This window comes from Gossypium arboreum, chromosome 7 (assembly GCF_025698485.1).
Source record: "Gossypium arboreum isolate Shixiya-1 chromosome 7, ASM2569848v2, whole genome shotgun sequence".
In the NCBI taxonomy this organism is placed as follows: Eukaryota; Viridiplantae; Streptophyta; class Magnoliopsida; order Malvales; family Malvaceae; genus Gossypium; species Gossypium arboreum.
In genome coordinates this window covers 100,092,737-100,115,368 of record NC_069076.1, presented here as the reverse complement: position 1 = coordinate 100,115,368, position 22,632 = coordinate 100,092,737, and the positions used below count along the sequence as shown (strand labels likewise).

Genomic DNA, 22,632 nt, shown 5'->3' with positions numbered 1-22,632 from the left:
TTTAAATGTCCTAACATTCCTTTAAGGGTAACTTTAACATAAACCAACTTCATAATTTTCATTCTTGGGAAGAGCTTGGAACAAACAAAGAATGAACTACTGTCTCTCTTCGACCAGACAGGTGAAGCTAAGGACGGACCGAAGCTGAGGCGGTTGTCAATTGATGCAAGTGAGGGCATTAACTAGAAAAAGGTTATCGAAACAAAGAGTAACATTCCAAGTTCTGAAGCTCAAAACATAAACTACCAACTAGATAGGGACCTAAGGAAGGATCAAGCAGATAACTTGGTGGCTGCCCTCAAAAAGTGAAAACTAAGATAAGAGATTTAGCTTCACACAACACAGTGAAGCAAAGGGGAAAGAGTATTAGGGAAGGCAAGAACAGGGGAACGTAAAAAAGCCCATGGTTCAGGAGACAATGCAATGAAAACGATAATTAGAGAAATGTTCAGGATTACAACCGATTAAAATCGCCTATATACATTTTCTTAAGCTTTATGATTATCATCTCAAGTTCTAGTATTGTAAAGAGACCAAGAGGAAAGTAAAAAGCTTTCGAACAGAACGGATAGCAACATAACCTGGAAACCTGTTAAGACTTTCTCACATATCTTCTTCAATTTGACAATGAAAAAATTAGAAAAGTTTAACATCTTGTTCTCGCAGAACTGTACATCGAGCTCAAGAAAAAGGGCACAAAGAAGGAAAACATTTTACCATGACATTCGGAAAATTATGCAATATTCTGACACGATTATGCAGACAACATCAAATGAACAAAGATTAGTCACTAAATCTGATAAAAAAGAATTGTTAACAAGTATTGGAATTTAGATACAAGGACATCTAATATACAATTAAGCACATAAGCAGATATATATAGTAATGAGCATACAAGAAAATTCAGTGCTTAGAAACATTCCGGACATTTTTATGCCGAATAGTTAAAAGAAAATGGAAATAAAATCTAACCTTTCCTCCTGGTCTAACTATGCAGGGACAGCCTCGACAAGTCTTGCAAAGTAGAACTGTGTAGTGATTAGCCCTCTCTTTCTTATTTTCCATCCAACCTTATTTAGTGCCCTTTCTACATCTGCCTCGGCATGAAGATATGCCCTCGTTGCTTTAGACGGCCCTGGAAATAATTCACCGATCCTCTTCAACAGATCGTAATAAAATGTCTTCGGTGCAAAGCTCAAAATTAATCGGTTTTCGGCAAGTGAAGCAAGGTGTGCGATCATTCCGTCAGCTTTATTCTGCGGATAATGTATTAAAACATCTAAACACACCACAGTATCATATTTCCCATCTAAACTCTCCAAATCCTTCACTTCAAATTTTGGCATAACTGGCGCAATATCACCATTCCCAGCTGTTAACTGCTCTTTCGCCTGAAATCATAATATCACATAATTCAAGCTTCTAATTCCCAATCAACAAAGCACAGTTCATTGCAATTGAATCTGAGAAATGGATAAAATTTTAATCATTTGTTAAAATAAACATTTAAATTGGATCATTCAATAAGCATTCATTACTTAAGATTCAATTATCCAATCAACAAAGCACAGTTCATTACAATTGAATCTAAGAAATGTATAATCATTTGTTGAAATAAACACTTAAATCGGATCATTCACTAAGCATTCATTACTTAAACTTCAATTATCCCAACAATAATGGTAGAGAGGAATAACTAACTAACCTGCTTCTCAGCCTCGGCCACCATGGCGGCGGAAATATCGCTGGCGGAAACAACGGCACCTTCTTTAGCTAAAGGAATGGAGAGACAACCGGTGCCACAACCAGCATCGCAAACAGTGACGCCATTCAGTGAGCCATCATCGGTCAACATTTTCATCACATTTTCAACGGTTTTGGAATGCCCTAACCTAATATCAAGCTGGACTTTATTCACATCATCGGTCTCTCCATAAATCTTCTTCCACCTTTGGAAACCAGAATTATTGAAGTAATTCCTAACGACTTCTTTATCGCCCCCGCCGACTTCTTCCGCCTGAAGACGACGTCGGCGTTCCGGGTCAGTGAAGGAGAGAACCGCTGCTAAGGCGGCGACTGAACCTCCACCTATGAGAGCAACAGTGGTGCTATCCAAAACGGAGAGGTCGGTAACCGATGTAGCGGTGGATAAGGGTGGAATGGCCGCGACTGTGGTGGTTGTTACGGTTGTTTTCAGTTTGTTAGGAAGTTTTGGAGGGAATGTAGAGAAGAATCTAGAGTTAGTGTGGAAATGAATGGGAGAAGATAGAGAGACTGAGTACGACATTTTGTTTGAACTGAATTACTTCGATGAATTCCTCCAATTTCTCCGATGAATTCCTTCGCCAGCCGGTGGCGGAGGGGTGGCTACGTGTCTACTGTGAAGGTGGTTTGCTGTAAGTTGTGATTTTATTTTGGTTATATATTCTATCTTGTGGATAGCATGAAAGGATAGCGCTAATCTCCGATTCCATTTTGTAGGGTCCACTCTCTGTTATGCCGTGTTTGGTTTCGCACACTTTCTTTTTTAAGGATAAACTGCCTCATAATTCACGGTTAATTTTTTATTTCACCACTTAACTAAAAAAATTATAATTTAATTATTAAATAATTTAAAATTTTTTTTATTTAAGTCATTATATTATTAAGATAGATGTTATATAGTTTTCTCTATTCATATTACTCGAATCAATTAAAATTTTTTTCATCTTCTATAATTAATTTTTGTATGAAATAACTTTTATCACCACGAATCCACAAATAAAAATTTAAATAATTTTTTAATCTCTAACTTAAATTAAAATTTTTAAATAATTTAATAATTAATTTATATATTTTTAATTAAACGATAAAAAATTTATTTATAATTTAATAACTAATGGTATAGTTTAATAACTTATCTATAGTTAATTTTTTCCTACCGTGACAGTATTGGCCAATCACCTGACATCCTCTTATACCTCATTTTTCTTTTTCTTTTCTTCTTAATTTCCGTCTTCTTTCCCTTTTTATTTTCATTTCTTAATTTTCTTTCTTCTGTCAAAAACCCATTTGCATCTTAAAATGCCCATTTGCCTTCTTCTTTTGCCTCTCTTTACAGTCTTCAGCACTGAAGAAGATGAAGCAATCCTAATTTCTCTAATCCATTTCATTGTTTCATTCCTCCTTAACCCCAAACCTACAAAATCCCATCACAACAAAACCCCCAAAGCACAAGCTTTAAACCCCATTATCCACACCTTATCAGTGCAAACACAAAAAAGATGAACCCTAACATCCCAAAAAGCAAATTGTAAGACCCAAATTTTGCCCGGGACCCAATAAAACCAAACCCGAATTAAACCTAGCCTATTATCCAGTTACAAGCCCAAACCCAATTTTGGCCCAACCTACTCCACCACCTTTGTTGGCCACCCACCTTGGCCACCAACTCCACCACCCTTGGCCACCTAAACCACCCCAACCACTCCACTTGTAAAATTTGGCTATAAAAGCCATTCAAGACTTTGTTTTAGGGGGTTTGGTTTTTGGAGGAGGATTGTTCTTTGTTTTGGAGGAGGTTTTTTGTTTTTGGAGGTGTTTTTTGTTTTTTGGAAAGAAGGTTATTTTGTTTCTTGGAAAGGCTAGTTTTGAAGATTAATCAAAGACCAAAGCAAAAGAGGTTTCTTTTGTCTATTCTCATCTTTAGTTCTTTGTTTGTTTATTGTTTTCCTTTCAATTTTATTTTGTTTTTTTATATAAAGTAAAAATAAAAGTAAGAAGTTTACCCATATTTTCATTACTGAAAAAGTTTTTTTTGAGGTCCCATTATAGATGTCTGATTGGTATAGATGTGACCTGTGGGGTCCATGACTGAAGTAAAGCCGGACCAACGGCGGATTTAGAAAAGAGGAGAAAGAGAGTTGAGAGCTTTGTTTTATTATTTTATTATTTTTACTATTATTTATATTATTATTATTATTTCTCATGTATATATTATTATTTATATTATTATATTATATATGCCTCTCCATATTTATTTATATTATTACTATCATTATTGTTACTTCTATTATTTTTATTTCTAACTACTATTATTATATATATATATATATATGTATTATTGTTTGTATTATTATTATTATCACCCTATTGTTATTACTTTACTTTTGTATTCTAATATATTATTAATATTACTCATATTTTCATTATTTTTGCTATTACTATTATTATTATATATTAGTGTATATTTTATGTATATACATATATATATATTTATATATAGTATTGTTTTTATTACTTTAATTTAATATTTTTATTATATTTGCTTTTTGTATTTCTATATTTATTATTATTATTATATAGTAGTGTGTATTTCTATTATATACATATATATATATTTATATATAGTATTATTGTTTACTTTACTTTAATATTATTCTTATTATCATTATATCCAACCCAATAATAATTCTTTCATAAAGTAATATTCGTATTTGGTAATTCGAGACAATCGTGCCCTAACTTATTGGGTTTCGATTTTTCTCCTTTAACCTAAATAACGGAATATTCTTTTAAATCATGACATGAGTTTTGAAAATGCTTATTCTCGGAGATACGAGGTGTTGTGCCCTAACTACTGGGTATGGCATTTTGTTACCTCGAAATAAGATTTTTGCAAGTAAAGGCAATATTCGGTGTTTGGGAATTCGAGGAAACGTGCCTAACTTCTGGGTTTCGATTTTCCTCGTTCACCTTAACTAACTGAATAACCTTTTGAAATACACAATTTTTATATAAAAGGCAAGCTCGCTCTCGAAAATTCAAGATGTCGTGTCCTAACTTCTTGGATGTGACCTTTTATATTGTGAGACGAGAAGGTCCTTAACATTTGAACATTTTCTTTACAAAGAGGATCGTATTTTAAATTCTTTCAAGTTTTCAAATTTTCGACACTAAGACACTAATTAATCAACTAGGTACCAATTTTGGGCGTATCGAGGGTGCTAATCCTTCCTCATGCGTAACCGACTCCCGAACTTATTTTTTGATTTTCGTAGACCAAAAATTATCGTTTTAGTAAATCTTAACTTTTATTAAAATGATTAACTTAAGGTGATCCGATCACACCTAAAAAGATTGGTGGCGACTCCTGTTTTCGTTTTTTTTCTCCAAGTCCATACCCGTTTTTTTTTTAAAAAATGGTTACGACACAAATCACTACTTATCTCTTTCCTAAACAAGCAAAGAATACAATACCTTAAAATTACTAAGAACCCTAAAATTTTCTTGTCGTTTATTCTTCGAGTTGTTGGTTTTTTCCATCATTTAAATATTACTTCCTTGAAGTCGTTCAAAAACTTAAGCCCTCATTCATATGCAACAACTAAAATTTGAATGATCAGATCCAACGGTTGAAGTAAGATCTTGAGATTCGAAGCCAAAATTGAGACCAACTCAAGTGCGAGCTTAGTTGATCCGTGAGACCCATTTCTTCTTTTGCTTATTTTTCGCGCAAATAATTGGTTTTTGGATCTGGGTTTTGGGTGAAAGAACAGAAGAAATAGTGAAAATGGGAGATTTCCATGAACAATTGAAAGTTTGAAGAGAAATGGTGGATTCGAGAAATGGGTTTAAGAAAATATTGGTGTTGTAGTGAAGGATTAGGGATTTGAATTGAATGCTCTTCTCTATCGTTCTTGAAAATGGATTGGTAAAACAAGAAAAAACAAAAAACAAAATGAAAATTTGAAAAATAAAATGGAACTTATAAAGTTAATATTTTATATTGATTTTCGATTTTTTTTTTTGAGATAAAAAGGAGGAAGAATTTATGGCGGATGAGCGATTGAGCTCCATCATGAATTTTTTTCTCCTTTTTTTTCAAACTTTATGTGGCTTATTAAAGCCCTATTATTTGTATGATAATTCAAAAGCTTGAACCATATAAAAATTAGAAAAAGAAATGAAAATGGAAATTTGGGTGTCGGAAAAGTCGGGCTTTGTGGGTTAGTTTGAAAGGGGAAAGTTTTGGTGGCATGAGTTTTTACTGAAGAAAGAAGGGATGAAGGAGTGTAGAAGCAAAAAGGGAAGAAAATGAGGGAAATAAAAAGAAATTTAGGTACAATAGGACACCTTGTGCAAAAAAGTTTAGGTATTAATCCGAAATATGAAAAAGTTATAAGTATTAATTTGGAAAAAGTGAACAAATTTTAGTACTAATTTTATATTTAACCATAATTTTTTTTATAATTAGATGATTATTCATATAGTTTACCCAAATATCAATTGGTTACATGTTTTAAGTTTTTAGACTTTTGTTTTAGTTGATTAAAAAATGCTAGCACCTTTCCAAAGGGATTTGAGTTTTGCACCAGTCTTCTTATGCCTTGGAACATATGTACTTATTTGATTAAATTTTTTACTTTAGATATAATGATAAATGTTCATTTTAAAAAAAATGAAATTCTATTGTGCAAACTTTGATATATTTTCTAAATGATTTTCTGATTTGTAAAACATTATGATATGATATAATGATGGTGAAAATTTCTTTTCCAAGTTTGAGCACACCTCAATCATACATACTTTCGGGTAAGGAAATAAATGTGCGGATGGTCTTGCTCGTCTTTGAAGTAATCTTAGAGACCCTTTTTAATTGAACATCCTATTTTCTTGCTCAAACAATAGTGCAAATGTGTTTGCGTTTGTGTTTAATTATTTTGAAAATCTATGCATATGTTTAATTCTATCTGATTATATTAAGCCTTTCTTGTTGGCTGAGGCCAGGGCTTTTTTGCTATATTGTATATTATTTTAAGTTTAATAGTTGTTCATTTTCTCAACCCAAAAAAAGCTGAGACTTGAAACATGAAACATTTTGAATATTTGTAAAAACATTTTCTTTTCGAGCTTTCAAACATTTTACAAAAGCTTCATCATTCCCTAATTCTCTCTTTTCTAGTTTTATTTTATTTTTATTTTTAAAAGTTATGCAATAACATTTTACCTTTTATTTTGTCTTTCTTTTCAAATTATAATACACAGGATTTAATGTGTCATTTAACAATTTTAGTAATTAAAGAACCTAATTGATATAACCTCAATAAATTGAGGATACAATTGAAATGTCTAAAGTTTTTGGGACTAATTTAATATGAGGGTCATAGTTTGAGGACTTTTGATGGATTTAACCCACATCATATTTATCTGCCATACGCGCACTATCGTATCTGTGCAAAAGTAACGAAGCAAACGGTTCGAATCAGGCCCAATCTCAACAAAGATTACCCGACCCAATCAAATCCCCTGCAAAGAGGCCCAGCATAGGCCTATGAAATCGAGATTGGTGGTGCTTCAAATCTCAGACGGCTGTCTACGGTGAAACGCCATTCTTCATTACCATTAGATTAATCCAAGGTAACGCCATCGGTACTGTCAAAATTTATAGATCTCCACACTTGGTTTGCTCGCCGGTAAAATGCCTTCATATTTTTTGGTTGAATTTTTTCTGTCACAAATCTGCCAAAAACCTCTGTCATTTTCGTTATCACATGCAGTCTTATTGTTGTCTTTTTTTTTTTTTTATCGAAGGTGTTATGGCGAAGGTTAACGAAGCAGCGGCGATGGAAATTGATGATCCAAATTCAAACATTTCTGACCAGATCAGCCCTAAATTCTCAATCAATGGTTTGTTTTTTGATGTTTCTTTATAGAATTTTTAACTTCAACAATTGCATCACCTGTACTAATTTGTTAGCGAGATTGTATGTTCTGTTTGATTTGTTTCTTGTTTATTTGAAATTATATATAAAAAAAATTGGCTTCCTTTTCAGTTTTGCAACTTCTTAAGTCTGCTCAGATGCAACATGGATTACGACATGGAGATTACACTCGTTACCGGTAAATTCACTTTGAAAATGATTACAAAATTATGGAAATGTTTTATATTTGGACATTGTTAATATTTAAACGAATAATGTTGGGACTGCAGGAGGTATTGCACTGCTCGTTTGAGGAGGCTGTATAAATCATTGAAGTTTACACATGGCCGTGGTAAATACACCCGAAAAGCCATTTCGGAGTCCACAGTCACTGAAGTGAGGTCAGCCTTGTTAATTTGCTGTAATTTGACAATTTTTTACAATATGGAAGTTGCTTATATTTTCGCTTTACAAGTGCTTATTTCTTTGTGTTTGTGCAGACATGGTTAGAGGGTAATTATTGGTGTTGTGTTGCTTGTGAAGTAATAGTTAGAACATGTTTTAGAGTTTCTTGCATTAACATGTCTGGTTTTAAATTGTTTGCTTTAGAAGCTTTTTGTATTGCAAGGGATTGGTTGGTCTATGCTGTATGTACTCAAGTTACGATATCTTTTCAAAGCTTACAGTGTTACTTTGATTTGATGTGAAATAGGTTTCTTCATGTGGTTCTGTATATGGCAGAGAGAGCTTGGAGCCATGCCATGGAGAAACGACAGCTTCCAGATGGTCCAAATGCACGCCAGCGTATCTATTTGATTGGTAGATTACGCAAGGCAGTCAAATGGGCTGATCTCTTTTCACATTTGTGTTCTGTCAAAGGAGATTCTAGAACATCTTTAGAAGCTGAGGTTGGTTTGCAATTTTATTGTTATTTGTACATCTACAATCTTCAACCCACTTTTTTGGGTCTTAAGGAAGAAATGAAAAAGCATAAAATAGTTACGTGCGTACATTATTTCTTTTAAATCTCTTGCTTTTTTCTTTTGTTATCTTTGGTTAAATGGTGTGTCTTTTGAGTTGTGTAAAGGTGTAAATGCTTTTAATTAGTATGTAAATTATTGCTTATGCCTTACAATAGCATCACAGTGAGCTTAATGAATTTTTGCTTTCTGATTGAGTTTGCTATTTCTGGATGTTAACTATGCTTGGAGCATAGACTTTGTACTTGTCGTGGACAAGTGAAGCTAGGGATGTCTGTAAATCTATGTTTATCTTAATCAAATTTACAATTTTGTTTCCATGAGCCTTAATTTACTCCAGTGTTTGCCGTTATTTTGTATTGTTTTCTTTATGAAGCATGACTGTAATTCTTTGCAGTTCATCTTTTTTTGATTTTTTCTTTCTAGGCCTATGCGTCCTATATGAAAGGGAATTTGTTGTTTGAACAAGACCGGAATTGGGACACTGCATTGAGGAATTTCAAAAGTGCCAGGTTTGTGCTCGTCTCCAATAGTATCCTGACATAGAAATAATAAAGTAACATGTTCAAGTAGATGGCTAATATTTTTGCTTGATCTCATGCTCCTATCCTGTGTCAAAAGGAAAAAAATCAATATCCTTCGTAATACTTTACCCAATAGTTGTTTTGTCGGTTCTAGCACAAAAGGCTGACATCTTTGATTATGTTGCAGGTCGGTTTATGAAGAACTAGGGAAATATGGAGATTTAGAGAATCAAGTCTTGTGTCGTGAACGGGTTGAAGAACTCGAACCTAGTATTCGCTACTGCCTTCACAAAATTGGAGGTTCAAATTTGCAAGCTTCTGAACTTTTACAGATTGGTGAAATGGAAGGTCCTGCATCGGACCTTTTCAAATCAAAGCTAGAGGTAAGTTCTTTTCTGTGAATAGGAATTAATGAGGCATTGGTAATTTCATTTTCTTTACCATGAATAGTGCTGCCTGTATTAAGTTTTAGTGAGTCACTGCTTATTTTTCTCCTAACTTGCTACCTGCCTGCTTGGCTAAGGAATTAATCTGTTATAGTGTAAATGAATCAATTCTTCTAAAAATTTGCTTTCCAAGTTAGCAAGAACTTGTTCCAACCGTTTACCACCTTACCAAAGGTGAAGTGGTGAGAATAGATAGTTGCTTTCTGAATTATAACACATCATTTCTTTTGATATTCGTTCGATTGGAACAAACTAATCATTTGTTCAGAAATTTTGATAAGATGTTTGAACTATCCTTTTCAAACTTCAAGCTGATCTTTTGTCTGCAAACATTTTCATCTATGGTCGAAAACCTTTGGCTGCTTTTTACGACAAATTAGTTATGCACTCCTCAAAGTTTGTATAAATGATAATTTCTTTTCTTAGAAGAATGCCCATTTGTATTATATCTGTTGGAATTGGTTGTGCTCGTCCTAAGAGCTCATCAGATAACTGTGCAGGAAAGGGAGAGGGAGGGGGATAATAACTTTTGTCCTTTCTCTTTATTCTGCAGATGGTTTTGTTGGTTACATTGATGTCTTATACTATCCTGATTTGCAGGCCGTTATGGCGGAGGCAAGATCACAACAGGCTGCATCTCTGACAGAGTTTCATTGGCTTGGCAATAGATTCCCAATTACTAATGCAAAAACTCGGGTTGCTATTTTGAAAGGTTTGCCATTAGCTTTTCCTGTGAATGTCAGTAATGAGGTTAGCGTGTTTATGGCTCATATTAAAAATCAAGACTGAAAACCACTTGGAAGTTGTTATGGTAATCTATGATTGACCTATATATTTTCTTAAATTATGCATAAACTACTGACAACTGAAGAATTATGGGTGTGGTTTTGATTGTCAAATATCTTCTGTTTCAGATGAAAACAAAAATATTCACCTTCCTTAGTCCTCTCTTCTTCACCCGAGATCCATTAAATGCCAAATTTGAACATAGTCAATATATTAAGCTTTCATTTTATTGGCACTTAGAGTCAGTATTTGCTCTTAATAATTTTTTTTTTGCATTTTATTTTTCAATTTTTTAGCTCATTGCTTTAATGACTCATCCTAGCACCTAAACCAGACTTAAATTGCAGTTGAAGCTAGCTTTCAAATTTCTGTGCTGCACTCCTTTCTGCTTCTCTCTTCTTTGTCTGCTAGATTTAAGATGTAGCCAATTCTAGCAGTAAAAATTTCTAGCTTCAGTTGAATTCAGTGTCACAAATCATGTTTTTTTCATTAATTGTAGATGTGAAAAAAGCACCTGTGTGGTTGAAACTTTTTTATTCTTGTTTTCTGGTTATCCTTGTGACCCTTCAAGTTGGTTAAGAGGACATATGGCCTAAATTTATACTTTTCCTGTGTGCAAAATCTGCAGCCCAAGAACTGGAAAAAGATTTACATGGCCCTTTAGCCGATTCACTCTCAGCTGAGAAAAGACTAGTAACTTTTGATAAAGTTTTTACAGCATATCATGAAGCTAGGAGCTGTATCCGGAGTGACTTGGTATGAAGTGTTAATTTGTAGTGTTGCTTTCTTTCCGTAGAAATTGTGTACTTCTCATTTCTTTTTTCCTTAGTACTATTTCTTAGTAGGATTTAAAAGTTGCAATTATTTCCAAACTCTTGATTTCCAAATCACTTCTTTGAGGCTGATGTTGATGATTTAGCATACACTCTAGGCCAGTGCAGGTAGTGCTGAAAATGTGAAAGATGACTTAAATGGTCTGGATAAGGCTGTTAGTGCTGTTCTAGGTCAACGAACAATTGAGCGCAATCAGTTGTTGGTTAGCATTGCAAAGAGCAAACTTACAAGACGTCGTGATGACAAAAACGAGAAAGTCACCAAGCCTGAGGAGTTGGTCCGCTTATATGATCTTTTATTACAGGTGAGGAAGGGGATATCTGTTTTTGGCATGCGTTCCTTTCCAGGAAAAGAAGCTTGTACTAATTCTTAGTTCGCTTAATTGATGCTATTTGGCAGAATACAGCTGATCTATCTGATTTAGTTAGTTCTGGAAGAGATAGAAAACCTGAAGAAGTGACCTTTGCTGAAGAGTGTGAACTTAAAAGTTTGGCCTTCCGAGCTGAAAGGTTAATTTCTCTTACATAACTCTATAAAGTCTTCCTTTTTATTGGGTAGCATATTTATGCTTAAATATCTGCATCAACCAGTTCTAAATAATATCCTTGTTCTCCTTTTCCAAGAAAATAAAATATTATTTTTGACCTCTGGATGATGACATTCTGCAGTTTTCTCCAGTTTCTTCATTTGAAGGATTTTTCTCCTTCGTGGTGCTATTAGGAGGAATGAAATAGAATCGTTAATTTCCTGCATTTCAAATGATGAAATTAAGTTGACTTAGAAGTGATTCATTGTTTTTTAACATTAATTTCGGGTGCATTACTACAAGAGGTTGCCTTGTGAAACTGATGCATGGACCTCTGGATTTCTTTGCAGGTGCTTCTACTTGGCAAGATCATATAGTTTAGCTGGAAAGAGATCCGAAGCATATGCGCTATACTGCCGTGCTCGCTCTCTCGCCGAGAATGCCCTATGGAAGTTTCAAGCTCATAGTAAAACCGATCAGGTGTCTATATTTAATAGGGTTCGCCTTCCCCACTATTTTTGGTATATTTTCTGTGTTAAACTGCTGAATGCATGTATATATGCAAATGACGTGCTTGACACTTGCAACGTTTTCTTTAGCACTGTCTCTTAACTTTGGGTTCAGACATCTGATCCGTATTTAGTTGGTACCTTTATATTATTTACAGGTGATGATCAAAGAGTTGAAGACTTTATATGATGAATGCCGATCTTACAGTTGCATAGAGCATGCAACTGGAATTATCGAGGAGGTGAAAGCTCCTGAGAATCTTTCAAAGAAAATATCTACTATATCACTAACTGGAGCTGACAAGAAGGTATAATTTATATTTAAAAAGTTTCCTATTTACATGATGAGTTCTCAAGTAGTCAATCAGTTAGGGATGGCAATGGAAATTGCAGAGTCAGATATTTGTGGATATTTGACTTACTTTTTTGCATATTCAAATATTGCGGATTCGGATTTGAATAAATTATTTACCATCCATAGTGGATTGGAGCGGATGTGGATATTAACCCTTCGATATTCATTATCCAGAATTTCAAATATGCTCTACTTTTGGAGATAACGAATTCAGATATCTGTTATCTGAATCCGCTTTACTTTTGTGGGTTACGGAGCCAGATTCAGATATCCAAATCCATTATCCATTTTATTTTTGAAAAACTTTTGGACTTGCTATACTAAAATATTTAGTGGATTTTTATATCCTACAGATAATTGAATTAATTCCGATTTGGATTCCAAATAATAATACTCGTAGATTTAATGCAAATATTAAGCAGATTTGCATATTTAGATTTGGATTTTGTAGAAATTGCATAATACGACCCACTGGCATCCTTAACTAATTTTGAATCCTATAGAAATTATCACGATAACATTTATTTCCATTGTTGCATAAACTCCTTCGTTCATGATAATTTGTTTTGCTTATGATCCCGATTTTGCTACATTGTTGTAATGATGCTGCTTTGGAGTGGTTCAGGTGGAAAAATACCTACTCGAGAAACTCGATCTCTACGAGTCCGCAATTAGTGAGTCAAATGTGAAAGCTGTTCCGCGTATAGAACCCTTCCCGCCGGCCTTCCAGTCAATACCCCGTAATCCAATCGTTTTAGACTTGGCTTATAATGCCATTGATTTCCCATCTATAGAAAACAGGATGAAGAAAGACAAGAAGGGTTTCATTAGTAGGCTTTGGGGTTGAGTTACAGTTCAAGGTAAGATTTGATTTGAAAGGAATAGAACCAAAAATTAAAAACCGCTTTCTTTTCACATGCTTTTGACTTTTGACGTTTGACTTCATGATTTGGTTAACTGCAAAATTTTGGTATTTAGACTGAGATGATGTGAAATATTTTGGACAGTAAAAAATCGTTTTTTTTTTTATTTGGATGATTTTCAGATTCGGATATTAGTTTTATTGTATCTGATCGGAATTTCCTTAAATTTGAGATCTGAATCCATTTTATTTTAGTTTAGATATCTGAATTTGTTTTGCTTGTATGGATAATAGATTTTGACTGATCTTACAGATTTAATTTTTGTTTAATTTTGAATTATTATTTTGTTAAGCCAATATTTTTATCTTCAAATGCAGTTTTGGATGGAAATATTTAAATAGATGTTTTACCATGTAAAATTAAAGGGATAAATATCACAATTATATAGGAACTTTGATCTAATGTATAATGTCATATATGAATTTTGATTTTATGAAATTTGTATTTGATTCAATTTTTATTAGTAACTAACTAACATTATCGATATATTATGTATATAAACAATTATATTAATTTAATCTGAAAATAAATAAATGTATTTATTAATTTAAATGTATACAGTTAAATTAAAATTAATTCTTTTGTACTTACAATTGAAGTTAAAATTAATTGACTAAAATTTATATATAAATTCGGTTTTATCCTTAAATTAAAATTTTATAAAATACATTAGTGGATCATGTTTTTAATTCTTATTTATCATCTAACATTAAAATTCTCACAGCCAAAAAACGGTAAAGTTTCTTAAATATTTATATTGAATTTTCTAACTATTTTCCTTTTGAAATTTATTTCAACTATATATTTAAAATTGGAATATTTTTTTAATGTTATTTTAATATTTAAAATATGATTTATATGTATTAAATTTTATGAATAATTTATATTAATTACTTAAAAATATTTAATCTCATATTTAATAAATCAAAACATGAATAATGAGTTACAATCAATTAATTTTTATATTTTTATTATAATTCAAGTTGATAGATTTCATATATAATAATATTAGTGAATTTAAATATTATTTAAATGTATATTATATATTTTACACATTTTATATGATTAATATTTTTATAGAAGGTCTTCCCTTAGGCGATGGGCAATTGGGCCTCTAAACTAACATGCCTGAAATGGGCTTATGGATCTTGTACCACTCTAATCAAAATCATTATAAGCTTTTAATGGTGGTGGAGAATAATAGGATTCATGCAAATTATAAACTCAATTTTTCTCTTCATTTCTTCCTCATTTTGTTCCATCTTCTTTTTTTTTTTTTTTTAAAAAAAACCTTAAATCAAACCCTAAATCCGTTAAGGTTAAAAAACTCTACAAACACTAAAACATGTTTTTAGATAATATTAAAAAAATAATAATAATAACAGATACATGTCCTTCATTTAATTTTTGTTGTGAAGTTAAAAAAAATTACTAGGGACTTTGGTAAGTAAAATTGTGAAGTTGGGTAAGGGAAGAAAAAAGTCTCCAAATTGAGGCAAAGTAAGTGAATTTGGGTGTACGTATGAGATTGGATTCTTAAAGGTGTGATTAAGAGAAAGGAAAATGTGGAGGACCATTTGGTCTATTGTTCCAATAATACAATTACCATTGCCTAACCTTTTTTTTCTCCTCCTTTAAAAAGGAGAGAGATAATGGTCCAATATTCTCTACCAAACATTTGCCTTTCCTTTTATTGATAACATGAAGCTTGCATTGCATGCTTCATCAACTATTTCTCTTAGTAAAAAACTAAGTGGCATCAATGCATTCAAAATCACCCAATTTTTTCTTCTCCAATACACTTACCAGCATTTTTCATCAAGTATAAGATTATAGGATAATACTTGGTGTAGGATCAAATTTATGCTCGGGCCCAAAGCTCACAAACCCAAACCCAAATACACTACACAGCCCAACTAATTTATACCATGACCCAATACAAGAAACCATCCACTACCTCCTTCACCCCCACACCCTACTAAATCACCCCACTAACTCCATCACCCCACTAAACCATCCACTATCTCCATCACCCCACTTGCCTATAAAAAGAAAGGGCAATCAGTTGTAAATCACCCCACTTGCCTATAAAAAGAAAGGGCAATCAGTTGTAAAAGTTGGCTATAAAAGCCATTCAAAACTATTGTACAAGGGGGGAGTTCTTTTTTGGAGATTAATCAAATATCAAAGCAAAAGAGGTTTTTTTTGTCTATTCTCGTTTTAAGTTCTTTGTTTGTTTATTGTTTTCCTTTCAATTTTATTTTGTTTTCTTATACGAAAGTAAAAATAAAAGGAATAAGCTTACCTATTTTAGAATTACCGAAAAATATTTTTTTGAGGTCAAATTGCAGATCTGCAGTCCGTCGGCAATGACCGTGGGGGTCCGTGACGAACAAGGCCGAACCGATGGCCGGATTTAGAAGGAAGGGGGAGAGTGTTATTTTTAATATTGTTGTTATTGTTGTTATTATTATTATTATTATTATTATTATTATTATTATTATACTTATTTTATTCTTATTACTACTATTTTGTATATATTTATCATCATTATTGATTTATTATTATTATTAGAAACATATTTTTATTTTTATATTATTATTTTATTAATATATTATTATTATTATCTTCTATTTTGTTGTTGTTATTATTATTTTAATCGTTATTACTATGTTTATGGTTATTGTAGCATTATTCTATTATTACTATTATTATAGTTAATTAATTCTACATTTTCATTACCCTATATATTTTCTTTTTATATTTATTTTATCCCTCCATATGTATATATGTTATCGTTTTCACATTATTATTTTTATGTATAGATCCTTTCTTTATCTATGTATATATATATATATTATATTTTCATATATACAATTTATTTCTTTTGAAGATCCCGTTTTAAAACTATACTCTGTCTATTTTGACTATTTTCTTATTATTAATATGTGTATTATAGGAATCCTTTTTCCTATTTTCTTTTGTTTTATATATTTATATAATTGTTTTTATTTCTTTTGTTTGTACCATTATTAACATGTTACCACTACCATTTTATTATTTATCATTAAATCTTTTTTTTGCCACTATGTTTTATTGTTAATATGCATCGTTCAGCTTATTATGGTAATATTATTTGCATGTGACATACCATTATTTTCGTTTTTTTAAATTTTAATTGCCCAAATTAATTTATTCACAGATCTATTCTCAATTGTTTTTAAAATAATGGCAATGTTCGGTATTTAAAGACTTCGAAGAATCGTGCCCTAACGTATTGGGTTTTGCTTTCTTTGTTTGTCTTGAATATTCGGATATCCTCTTACCAGTTCACTCTAAAAAATTTTCAAAATAAAGGCAATGGTCGGTATTTAAAGAATTCGAAGAATCGTGCCCTAACGTACTGGGTTTCGCTTTCTTTGTTTGTTTTGAATATTCGAATATCCTCTTAAGGTTAAAACGCACGTTTAAAAGGCAAGCTCACAATTGAGGGTAAAAAATCTTGTGTCCTAACGTACTGGATGTAATGTTTTACCTTGAGGTGAGATGGTTTTTAATACACATTTGACTTACCTAAATGTTTTAAAAGCCAATAAAAGGAGGATCGCGTTTTGAACTCTGTCCAAATATTTAATTTTCGACATTAAGACACTAAATAATCAATCAAGTACCAATTTTGGGCGTGTTGAGGGTGCTAGTCCTTCCTCGTACGTAACTGACTCCCGAACCAGTTTTCTATTTTCGCAGACCAAAATCGTCGTTTTGGAAAATTTATTTATTTCTTAAAAACAACCGTGTTTTGAGGTGATCCAATCATACCCTATTAAAAACGATTGGTGGCGACTCCCAACTTTTCATTTTCAAAAGTCGATTTTCCGTTTTCAAAAAAACGGTTTCGACACTTGGTATACTGGCAGTGGAGTCTTTAATCTCCATAATTAGGGTTGGGGATGATGAAAGTACCCTATATGTAATACCCCTACCCGTATTCATTGCCGGAATAGGGTACGAGGCATTACCGGAGTTTACGAATTAATTTTTTTTTTATATTCAATATAGCCCTTTTATAAATATCTAACCTTCCCTGTAATATTAAATCGAGACCAATCCACATCAACCAAATCAATTCAACATATTTTCATGATAGATTCATGCATTTATAAAAGATAACGTCATCACATATCTATAACTGTGTTTGTTAACCATACTAATGGCTAACTTTACATTCATTTCACGTTAACATTTACTTTGTTAGCTTATACATGCCATTGATTTCCAAAATAAAGTTTCTTTATATACCGAAATCCGAGGTTGATGATGTGATGTGTCTCGACCAAATCCGACCTCAGAGCTCTTAACACTACAAAAGCAGGGAAAAAGGAAGCGGGTAAGCACTTTGTGCTTAGTAAGCTCGTGTAACAAGAATTATACTTACCTAATATTTTCAATACAATATAATAAACATTCATATATCCATTCAATGCATTATTACCCTAACATGCACAAACTCAACATTCAAGTTAGTACAATAATTTCCATGTATCAATAATATATACCATGATTGATGAGCTCTTCAATACCATGATTTCCATTTCCTTGTTATTTTTCCATATTTATCCCGTTGAATTTATCGAAATTTCGATGGATTTTCAGAGGTACACTTTTAGTGTACAATTTCGGGTCCGTCAATTCATATTCATGTGCGCACATTTCCATTTCAGAGAGCACACTCCCGCGAACCTCAACCTTGCAGCGGGATTACCGGTCGAGCTAAATCCTCGCAATATAAACTCATAGAGTATTGTCGGGATTACCGGTCAGGCTAAATCCCACAACGACAATTACTCTAATGAGCTTGGATCTGAATTACCAGTCGAGCTAAATTGAGACCCTAATTAGGATTACCCGTTCGGGCTAAATCCATTTTACACATATTCTTCGGAGGGCTATATCGGATAGGATCACCCGTCCGGCTAGATCCTTTTACCGTCAATTCCTTTTCGAGATCCATCGAATTTTCCTTTCATTCAACCGGATTTCTTCCCATTTTATCAAATATATCAATGTTTCATTAATTTTCATACAATGAACACTCAAATCATATTCTCATCAATAACATACAATCTCAAGCATTTCAGAATATAAGTCAAGTTACACGAACTTACCTTGATACTTGTTTGTAAACAGTAAAAATCTATTAATCCCGAACTTTTTCCTTTCCTCGATCTAGCTTCGTATTTTAATCTTCTGGATTTAAATAAATAAATTTAATTATCAATTTAATACATTTCATGTTCATATGCAACATTCTCTATAATTCAACTATTATTTATAGTTCATTCAAAGCTGTCTACTTGAGTCATAGTCACTAAATTATTTATAACTTGAGCTACGGAACTCCAAATTAAGATCCGTTAATTTTACCTGAAACTAGACTCATATATATTTTTACCATAAAGTTTTCAGAATTTTTGGTTTATCCAATCAGTACAGTTTATTCTTCAAAGTAACCCCTGTTCTGTTGTCTAACAGTTCTGACCCTTCTTCACTAAAAATAAATTATCTCTTTATACAGAATTCAAATGATGTTCTTGTTTGTTTTTATTAAAAATAGACTCATTCATAATTCTAGACATATAAATTTAAGTCCCTAATTATTTTTATTCATTTTTTTATAATTTTTCAAATTCAGAACAGGGGAACCCGAATTCATTCCGACCTTGTCTCACAAAATTCATTATATCTCAAAATTTACAAATCCATTGCTTACAATATTTCTTCTATGAGAAACTAGACTCAATAAGATTTAATTCCATATTTTTTTCATCTTCTAATTCGATTCCTACAATTTTTGGTGATTTTTCAAACTTAGTCTACTGCTGCTGTCCAAACTGTTTTAGTGCAAGCTGTTTATTACCATTTTTCCCCTAAGCTTTTAATAAATGATAATTTCGTCCCTACTCAATTAGCCTATCAATTGAGCTGATTTTTCTCAATTAACATTTTATTATATCACCTTAAACTAGTTTACAACCTTTAGGAATCAGAATTTCAGCAATAGACTTTAATTCCAAACATTTTCACAATTAGGTCCCAAAAATCAATTTCCATTGAAATTGCCTAATAAAATCATCTCATAAACAAATTAAAGCTTTAATTTCATTCTATTTCATCATAAACTTACAGCACTCAACCATGGTGACTTTAAATTTCATCCATGAAATCAAAAACTAATGAATTTAATAGTAGGATCTAGTTGTAAAAGTCTTAGAAACACAAAAATTACAAGAAAAAGGAAAGGATTAACTCACTTGGTCCAAAAATTATGAAATACCAGCTTAGAGAACCCTCCTATGGCGTTTTTAGCTGCTGGAATTGAAGAGAAATGAAGAGAAATCTAGATATTTCCTATTTAGTCCTAATTTTATTTAGTTAATTTTGCAATATTCCAATTTTACCCTTAATGTATCAATTTTTCCGATGATTTCATACCCTTGCCGTCCAGCCCAAATAACTTTTGGGTCTAATTCCCTTTTATATCCTTTCTCATTAGACTAATAAGCTATTTAATCACTCTAGCAACTTTTACACCTATTACAATTCAGTCCTTTTCATTTAATTGACTACCCAAACATTAAAATTTCCTAACGAAATTTTAATACCACATTAATAACATTTCATAAATATTTATAAAATTATTTTTGACTCGGTTTTACGAGATAGAGGTTCCGATACCTTATTTTACCCAATTTCTTCAATAATTTCTTTTTCTAACTAATCACTAAATTGATAAAATTTTCCTATCAATATTTTCATACGATTTTCCTATCATATAAAATTTCAAGCAAAAATATTGAAATAAATTTCTCTTTAAATCGGATTTGTGGTTACGAAACTACTGTTCCCATAACATTGAATTTACGCCATTACACTATATGCAGAAACGAAACCAAAACTTTGTTTTTGGGGGCAAAGTTAAATTATAAAATTTTAAAGGGATTAAATTATAATTTTATTTTTGTATGAACTTATTATTTTAAAATTTTAAAGAGATTAAACTAAAAAATTCATCTTTTAAGAGATTAAAGTGTATTTTTACCATTATACTAACTTACAATTTTAAAAACTTCAAGAGACTAAAATAATAAATTTCTATTAGGGCTAGGGCTTTGTCTATCTCTTTTGACGTCGTACTTAACAAAGGTGCAGTAATATATTTAAAAAATAAAAATATAAAAAATTATCATTTAACTCTATTTGTGGAGTTAAAAAATATATTCACAACATATCAAATATTGACCTAAAATTTATTATTACTATTAAAATTTGAAGAGATAAAAGTAAATCTAATTATTATATTTAAGCTGAATAACTATAGTGTCAAAATCTAAGTGAAATTAGCATGAATTTAAGGGGGAGTAATTGGTCGGTTTGATTAAAGCAAATCGAAAATTTTATACTTTAATGATTAACTGAATTGCTTAGGTCCTAACGAGCATATTTAAGATAGGTGGTTGAACCCTTTTTTTTTTTTTTGCATAATGACTTTTTTGGTCCTCTAACTTTATAAAAATATTATTTTAGCTTTTTATTTAAATTTTCACCTCTTTTAGTTCTTTAACTTGCATTTTTTTGTCAAATCACCCCAAAATAGATGAAAAAGTTAACTCTGTTGGCATGGCGCATACATGTGGATTGCCACATAGGTGATGTGTTAACATTTAATTGAATTTTTAATATTTTAATATTTTTTAATGATTTCTAATTTTAAAAAGTAATTTTATAACTTTTTTGAATTTTTTAAAAGTTAAAAAATTAATTTAATGTTGACATGCCATCCGCATGGTAATTCACATATATGCCACATCATTAAAGTTAAAAAACGTTTATTTTTCATCCATTTTGAGGTGATTTGATAATAATAAAAGACAAGTTTGAGAACTATAAAAGGTAAAAATAAATAAATAGAAAGTTAAAATGACTTATTTGTAAAGTTAAAAATCAAATAATAAATTTAGGTTTTGGTTATGTATATTTATAAATAAAATCTTAACACTAACCCTTTTTAAACCAATAAATATTAAAAACTAAGTAGCACATAAATTTGATTATAAAAATTATAAAACTATTTGTTAACCAAAATTAAATTAATCATCATAATACCGAATTAACTTAAACTAATAACTATTAGCCCTACATAAAGTAGGTTACCATTTCTTGCATATGATTTTGATATGATTTTGATGAGAAATTAATGTGAATCTTTTAGTGACGGTTGATCACATTTAATAAATGGTGGGTAGGGTTACCCACAAAATGCTGATGTATAATTTGAGCCAGATCTTGAAGGACTAGAAACTGTACATGTATTTTATTTATTTATTTTTGAATAATTTAGTTCTGATCATATATGTTATTTTTTATAAGATGTCTAGAATTATCTAAAGTCCCTCCTCAACCAATAAATAGGAAGATAAAACGTTTTAGCGCACTCGAATTCACGTCCTCCTACATTGACAAAAATACCCATATTAATCGAAGAAAGACTCAATGACACATGTATTATATTTATTTATATATATATTACTTAATAGTGTTAAAATTTTATTAAATCCAACAATTTCATTTTAAAAATAATTTAAACATCAACTTCCAACAAAGAGTATAGTGTTATATGATATGAGAGTTTGAATGCAATTTCCAATGGCTCCATTCTTACACTCAATTATATATAGGATAAATTTTGTTATTAGTCTTTATACTTTGTGAAAGTTGTGGGTTTAGTCCATCTATTTTAATTTGATCAACTGTAGTCCTTGCACTTTATAAATTGGTCAATTTTAGTATTTGTACTTTTGAATTTTTGAATTTTTAGTCATAACCTAAATAGTATTAGTTAAACATGTTTGGTTAAATTCAATTACTAGTCCTATACTATGCATATAGTTGTAGGTTTAACAATATTCTGTATTTGGAACATTCTAAATCCCTATACTTTTAAATTTTAAAATTTCAATCTTGATGCAAATGGAAATTGTTAATCTATTAATTGGATTTTTAGTGAATA

General features: G+C 31.3%; 2 protein-coding genes across 6 annotated transcripts; one reads left to right on the top strand and one right to left on the bottom strand.

Annotated features, from left to right (window-relative positions):
- Window positions 1-773: 773 nt before the first annotated feature.
- LOC108466144 (magnesium protoporphyrin IX methyltransferase, chloroplastic) lies at window positions 774-2,457 on the bottom strand. The gene is made up of 2 exons (XM_017766505.2): window positions 1,706-2,457; window positions 774-1,391 (listed from the first exon to the last, which is right to left on the bottom strand). Exons 1-2 carry the CDS (start codon window positions 2,285-2,287, stop codon window positions 990-992), a joined length of 984 nt encoding a protein of 327 aa, XP_017621994.1. The 5' UTR covers window positions 2,288-2,457; the 3' UTR covers window positions 774-989.
- A 4,749-nt stretch (window positions 2,458-7,206) lies between these two features.
- LOC108458347 (uncharacterized) lies at window positions 7,207-13,841 on the top strand. 5 transcript variants are annotated; one of them, XM_053031140.1, is made up of 14 exons: window positions 7,207-7,398; window positions 7,573-7,668; window positions 7,815-7,881; window positions 7,973-8,083; window positions 8,395-8,590; window positions 9,089-9,174; window positions 9,374-9,569; window positions 10,233-10,344; window positions 11,047-11,174; window positions 11,350-11,556; window positions 11,652-11,761; window positions 12,129-12,258; window positions 12,422-12,595; window positions 13,268-13,841. In XM_053031140.1, exons 2-14 carry the CDS (start codon window positions 7,578-7,580, stop codon window positions 13,487-13,489), a joined length of 1,830 nt encoding a protein of 609 aa, XP_052887100.1. In that variant the 5' UTR covers window positions 7,207-7,398; window positions 7,573-7,577; the 3' UTR covers window positions 13,490-13,841. The 5 variants fall into 5 exon arrangements, with proteins under 5 accessions (XP_052887100.1, XP_017613194.1, XP_017613203.1 ...); XM_017757705.2 differs by having other exon boundaries at window positions 7,207-7,454; XM_017757714.2 differs by having other exon boundaries at window positions 7,207-7,454; window positions 12,129-12,276; window positions 12,446-12,595.
- Window positions 13,842-22,632: the final 8,791 nt, after the last annotated feature.